General features: G+C 43.2%; 1 protein-coding gene across 1 annotated transcript in view; it reads right to left on the bottom strand.

The window, feature by feature from the left end:
• llgl2 (LLGL scribble cell polarity complex component 2) overlaps window positions 1–7,249 on the bottom strand; it is a 71,182-nt gene that overhangs the window by 33,328 nt on the left and 30,605 nt on the right. The window contains exons 10-13 of the mRNA XM_020608903.1: window positions 7,126–7,249; window positions 3,693–3,904; window positions 3,159–3,226; window positions 2,897–3,050 (exon numbers count right to left, since the gene is read on the bottom strand). The exon at window positions 7,126–7,249 is cut by the window's right edge and continues 15 nt beyond it. Coding sequence (XP_020464559.1) covers window positions 2,897–3,050; window positions 3,159–3,226; window positions 3,693–3,904; window positions 7,126–7,249 — 558 coding nt within the window. The remainder of the gene's footprint in view (window positions 1–2,896; window positions 3,051–3,158; window positions 3,227–3,692; window positions 3,905–7,125) is intronic.

Raw genomic sequence — 7,249 nt, 5'->3', positions numbered from 1 at the left:
CCCCCGCGGGCGCCGCACCCTGGAGCCAGGCCTGGGGTTGAGGCTCGAAGGCCAGCGCCTGGTGGCCGGGCCTCCCCTCACGGGGCTCGGCTGGGCTTAGCCCGGACGAGCGACGTGGGGACGTCCTCTCGTGAGCCCACCACCTGCAGGAGGATCCGTAAGGGGCCAGTGCACAGTGGATTGGACATAATAATCCTGGGATCCCAAATGTTTGCAGACGCATAATCAGCCCACAGTGTCAGCAGTGTTGCTGGCTAAAGCTTTACTCTCAGCATCAGCAGGCACACAGTTTCTGTTCATCCATGATACTCAACATGACAAAGGGGGAGGCGACAGTGCGGTGGGTAGAGCAGTCGCCTCCCAACCAGAGGGTTGAAGGTTCAAATCTTGGTGCCTGCAGTCCACATGTCAAAGTGTCCTTGGGCAAGACACTGAAAACCCCCCCGTTGGTTAGAGCCATTGGTTGAGTTGGCACCACAGATGGCTGCCTCGGTTCTGTACTGGAAACAAATTCCTTGTGTGTAACATACTTGGCCAATAAAGGTGATTATCCCTTATCCTAAGATAATCAGAATGGGTAAAACTGGTAAACAACAACAATCATAACCAGAGCCAGCTGTGAGTTTGAGTCAGTGACATTCAGGTTTGTCAGTTACCTTTCTATGCTGATTCATAACCAAAAGCACGTCTACTGGCGCTGTCTGTCTGCACAGAGTGCCATAGCATATAAAGCCCAGAACTGAGAATTTGTGTACTTCTGGTTCCCTCGCCCCAACGTCAGTGGATTTTTGAAGGGCTTTTAATTAGACACAAGGCCAGTACATTTTCATGGTTTGTTCTATTACATAAAATATGTCAATTGTTACGTGCGATTGTGGTGTGGACCCCAGTTGCAGACACAGACCAGGAGGAGTAGGAGCCAAAGAAAGTGGTTTAATGAACAAAAACACAGGTAAGGCTGGGTGGCAGGAAGACGAGGACCCAGGGAGGAGACCAGGAGGAGCCAAGAGGGGCGAGGAGATCAAGAGGAGACCAGGAGGACGAAGAACCAGGAGGGACGAGGAGGAGACCAGGAGGACAAAGAACCAGGAGGGACGAGGAGGAGACCAGGAGGACAAAGAACCAGGAAAGAACCGGAGGAGACCAGGAGGACAAAGAACCAGGAGGGGAGCTAAAGAAAGTGGTTTAATGAACAACAACACAGGTAAGGCTGGGTGGTAGGAAGACGAGGACCCAAGAGGGACGAGGAAACCAAGAGGGACCACCAAGAGGAACCAGGAGGGATGAGTAGGAGACCAGGAGGACGAAAAACCAGGAGGGACGAGTAGGAGATCAGGAGGACGAAAAACCAGGAGGGACGAGCAGGAGACCAGGAGGACGAAAAACCAGGAGGACGAAAAAGCAGACCAAGGATGGACGAGCAGGAGAGCTGGCAACAGGGGAGACACAGGACCCAGAAGACGAGCAGGTAAGCAGGCAGCAGCCAGGAGGACCAAGATGACAGGTGAGTCGACGGACGAGTACACAGGGTTGTGGTAGTAGTCAGACACACAGAGTAGCAAGATCAATAATCAGGGAACAGAAGGATGAAGAGCAGGGGACTGACGAACGTAACCAACAGAACGGGGAGCTTGCTGATTAACCGGATGTAGAGTTATCAGAGCGGCTGACGAGCGGAAACAAACAGAAACAAGACGGGAACACGGAGTCGAACAGACGGAAAGCTCAGGACACGAACACATGTAATGCTAACCGGGGAGCGTAGCATAGCGTAGGGTAAAGGTAGCGTAGCATACAGGTAAAGTGACGGTATGGTATGAGCCAGCAAAGACACGGCGGAAGACAGGGTGTATATATACCTGACAGGACCGGGAGGCAACGAGCAGCAGGTGGGAGGAATGATGACTGATTGCAGAGAGAAACCGCAAGGGACAGGACTGGGAGATAACAGGCCACAGGTGACTGACATGGCAACTAATTGCGGTGACAGAGTAGCGGGGAGAGAACAGGTAAACAAACAGAAAGCCAGGAAGCCGACTGACGCGTCACCGTAACATCAATAAATACCCCATTCATCATTTTTAATGCTTTTATGTGTCTAATAAAAGGCAGTTAACAAGTGGCTAAATAAGACTCTAGAGGATGTCTGGGAAATTAGTCATCATCATGGAGACAGAGACTCATCTACTCATTAGTGGTTCAGTGGGTAGAGCAGTCGTCTCCCAACCGGAGGGTTGAAGGTTTGAATCTCGGTGCCTGCAGTCCATGTGTCGAAGTGTTCTTGGGCAAGACACTGAACCCCCAAGTTGCCCCCGATGGTTAGAACCACTGGGTGAGTTGGCACCGCAGATGGCTGCATTGGTTCTGTACCAGAGACAAATTCCTTGTGTGTAACATACTTGGCCGATAAAGGTGATTATTATCATTAGTCTGCCTTTACAGCCTTGTTATTTTCAAACTTGCGCACTTGTAAACTATTCTAACTAACTGACACAGCCATGGTCACTAGCTAGATCAAGTCATGCTAAGAGGAAAGGATTTTGTAGAAGAAGTAAGAGCTGTAAATTAAATTACATGTTGGAACCTGTGGTGGTGACGCTGAAGTCATGTGACCATGTTGTAGTTCATTTATAGCCTAACAATAGCCTTTTACTTCTGGCGATCATATTTGGGCTTCAAAAATCATAAAAGCTGTGTTTGCCTGCGAAGATCATCTTGCTCAACAAAACGTGCAACTGTAATAAACCCTTGTTTGTCACAGAGCTTATTTTCCACAATAATCCAAAAGCCTATAGAAAAATCCCACTGGCTTTTTGTCGAGGGAACCAGGGTGATGCCAACCTCTGGGGTGGTTTACAAAAACACGTCCCTATGGCACTCTATTACTAACACATACCTTTCTGAATGGTGGCCACTCTCCTTCAGTGCCTTGGTTCATGTTGTCATTAGGATCAGCATCTGTGTGGAATACTCCAGCTGTGCTCAATTTGTACATGGGATACAAACAGACTCCTGATGCATCCCAGAAACGCACTGTTCCATCCTCATGCCTACACACACACACACACACACACACACACACACACACACACACACGAACATGAAACCCTGTCAAAATTAACTCCTGATAGGTCTTTTCAAAGTTCAGCTGAACTGACCCTGTGAGCAGCAGGTCTCTCTGTGGAGGGTCTGATGCCAGGTTCTGGCCTCCTGTTATTGGCCATGGCTGCATGGGGAGAGGGTAGATGAAAGTTAAACAATAATACCAACTTACTGCCATCTGTCGGTACCAGAAATGAAGGAATGTGTTCATATTCAGAATACTGCATAGCACATACAGAATGATGACCAGCTCTGCAGGGGATTCTTTAGTCACATGCAGATGCATCTCAACAGTGTTACCATTATTTTGTCAGGGCAGAGCTGTTTTACTTTAGAAGCTGAGATTCACTTATTAGATTAGATTCATGTGTCTCAATCAAAATGTCAATTCTTTACATTGATGGTTATATTATAACACATGGTATTTGTCACATTGCCCTGAACACAGTGACAACATTTTAAACAGGCTGATACTTTGAGAACATCTGTTTTTATTGAGGTCAAATTTATGTTTACTATTTATATTACAGTAAACTTCACTGTTCCTTGACAAGGAAACAAACTTTTGTTGACATCTGCCCTAGGTGTACCTTTTTGGAGTAGTGTGCATTCTGCAGGTCTCCAGCAGCAGTGATCCTTTCCCACAGTTTGAGGGGGATGACAGAGATGTGGTGGGAGCAGGTGATAGCTGAGCTGTGGAGGGGAACCAAGTATGGTGTCTGAATAACTGGCCAGCCCTCTGTCTGCAGGTCAATCACTACCAACTCCTCCTCTACCAGGACCACCAATGCACTAGGATCCCCTGCAGATGAACAGAATAGTGATAACAGTAGTTACATATACCACTCACATACAAGCTTTTCTCTACTGTGGTGTACTCAGACTCTCAATTCTCTGAGCAAAGTAAATCTGGGGGGGGGGGTTCTGGGTTTGGAAATTACACTAAAACAAAAACCCATTTTAAATAAATGATCCATCTGAAAGCAAGAACCAAAAGTGAGCACACCTAAAATGTCCGTTAGGACACTTCGCATAACAAACTTGAGTGCGTGGTCCATTGTCTATCAGGTTGTTTACACACTAGACAATAGAGGCTGTTCGGTCAATAGGTTTACAAAACCACAAAAAGAAAGGGGGATATTCCAGAAAGCAGGATAAGTGGAAAGACCAAGAGTTTGTGATGAAATGAGGGGAACTCTGACTTTTCAGTTCCGAAACAGAGATCACTTGAACTCTGAGTCGGTTACCATGGTAACTTGGATTTAATCTAACAACCTGCTTGCTGGCAGGTTTTCACTTCATTTTCCAATTCAGACTGAAGCAAAGATCAGAGCATAATAATTTTTAGACATTTATGTCAGAAGAAGAGAAAAAAATCCCAATTAGATAATAGCCTGAAGTCATGTGACACAGATCTATAAATGATTATTTCTTGTGTTGTTGCCGTGTTGAATTTTGGGTCAATGTGCCATTTTGGAAGATCACTCTCATTATCCATCACAGAGATATCACATAAAGTTATATACAACTGCAGATGTTTCAACTATGTCCAAATATCCACTTTAGTGTTTAGTTTAAGCACGAACAGGACAGAAATCCATTCATCTGCAGTCTCTGTGTTATTGGCTGACAGCTGCTAACTAGTGTTGGCTCCTGAACCAAGGGCTGAGATCAGAGTGCAAAGCCATTTTTCATCGACAGGAGCTCAAGGTCCACTACGAGTTTGCTACAGTCAGCTGAGGTTATCCATTCTGAATTACCACATTAAGTAAAATGATTTAAGCAACTTTTTAGCCAAACAAAACAAGAATGTCTGATGGTAAATACAGTGCGCATCTCCCAGAACGGCACCCCTGTCCCAGCATTCAACACGGTGTAATGTACCTTCATGTTCTCCATTGGTCACACTTTGAATATTCCTATAATAGTTATTGATCATTTTTGAGACTGTTATTTCAGTGTGAGTGTGATAGCAGTACAGCTGTAAAGACCTGACTATTATATAAACTGGACTAAATGCAGTTTAAAAGTTGTTCATGAATATGTTTATCATCTTTTTAACAGCATTTAAAAGCTTTTCCACCTGCCAGTCACCAAACTCATTATTACAGGATCAACAATCAGAGGTCTATGAATAAATGTCTTATCTGTTTGATTACATCTCCCGCTGCCACCAGCATTTTGTTCCCATCAGCTTAATAAATTAATATAAAAAACAGGATTTCAGTCATTAAACAGTCTGCTTAACAAATGAATAGTGGACTATACTGAATAAAATGTAACAACATTAATATACTGATCTTTTCTCCAGCCCAGGGTCTTTCACTTCTGCTATAAAAATAAATGTTGTTATAAAGATAAATAAAAGGTATAAAGATAAATGTACAATTAATATCACATTATTTGCAGCTTCACTGGATTAAAATGGTGGCTCTGCTCTTTATTTACCCATAGCCATGGTGAATCATTGTATCAGAGCTCCACTGATGATGGACTTTTAAATAATCTCCAAGTTAGGTAAACTACCTCTGATCAGCTGCTCTGCAACTGAAAACTCAAAATTTTCAGCCTCAGAGTCAAGTCAGCTCATAGTTCAGTGTTTGTCGAACCAGCTTTCTAGAACAGCCCCCAGGTGGTTAAAGCAGGAAATCACATATATTTTCTAGCCCACGATGGATGTCTCATTGATAATAGTGCTGTGCTGACTGAGGGCAAGTGACTTTTTTTGACTTACTTTGAGTAAAATAAAGTTGAAGAAATCCTGAAGTGGTTTCTTTCTTGTTTTTTTCACTTAATCTTTTAAAGGATATACTGTATGTAGTATAAATTCTGTTTTCTTTCTTTGGAAAATAATACTTCATTCAATATTAAAATTCCATAAAGCTGGGGGATTCACAAGTCAGAATAAAATTACACAGAGAGCAAGATATCCCATAATGCAACTTAATCTCATCAGATGAGATTAGATTTGTAATCGCCAAACTAAAAAACTGAGATGACACTTTAATTCCTCAGACTCCGAAGCTATTAACTTTCACAGACCAATAGTATTCCTCATTACTAGCAAACAGTTTCATGGGCTAAATTTGGTGGACTGCTCCTTTAGAGAAAAAAAATTCCATTTAACAAATCAAGATAAACTTCTTAAATGTTAAGTGTTGTCTAAATAAAAGTAGTCATACAAGAACTGTGTTTTATTTAGACAATCTAAAATGCAAAAAGCAATGCAGAGCATCAAAGTGTGTGTTACGAGGAGGGTGGGCACAGGCCTTTCCCTAGGCCTGTGGTGTTCAATTCCAAGGTGTAGCACGTCTCTGTCACCCAGCCAAGTTGTTTTTGTTGCTAAACCTTAACATGCCGTTTGTGTGCTTAAAGGCAATAAGGCTGTGACAGTTTCATAATTGTAACGCCATGTTTATGACTGTTTCCATGACAATAAAAGTCTGTAAAGCTTGTAGGTGCAACGTATTATGTTGTTGCTAATATTGGCACCAGAAACATCTATGAAAACGGCAACTGGAAACCTCATTGCACACCTTCTGATGTGGTCTGGACGATGCCATCACATTACAATTCTAATGCACTTATGGGAGTTTTTCCCCTTTATCCAGATAATGCATCTACATTCTGATCACATTCGATGAAAGAGTAAAGACTGATGTGTTTTTACTGGAGAAACCAGGCTTCTGTGACCTCCTATCCTGATTACGCAAATACCTTTTCTGGTTTACAAAATGTTTAAAACAACAACAACAAAAATCTAATAATTCAGATTATGACAGAAATCTAAAGACACTAGTTTAGTAAAAGAACATGAACGATGAATGTACTAAGTGACAAAGTTTCCCAAAAACCAAAAAAAAAAAACTACATTTGACCTGACTTCTTTGAAAATAAATTTGCCATGTTCAGCTACTAAAAAATATAATCAAAACCATCTGGTCTGGAGTGCATATGAGGGCCTGTTCCATAACTGAGCACTGAATGTGTATGCCATTTGTCAGTGTGGTGTGTGTTGCCTGCCTGTGCACTGTGGTCCCTCTCTGATGACGAAGAAGTCAATGATCCTGGAGGTGAAGTCCAGTGCCACGTGTGTTTTCCCGTGGATCACTGTGATGCAGTGTCTGTCCCCATAACTTGCCCTTGG

Source organism: Monopterus albus, unplaced genomic scaffold (assembly GCF_001952655.1).
Source record: "Monopterus albus unplaced genomic scaffold, M_albus_1.0 scaffold96.1, whole genome shotgun sequence".
NCBI lineage: Eukaryota > Metazoa > Chordata > Actinopteri > Synbranchiformes > Synbranchidae > Monopterus > Monopterus albus.
Note: the sequence above shows the minus strand (reverse complement) of the source record. Positions and strands in the feature narration are given on the sequence as shown.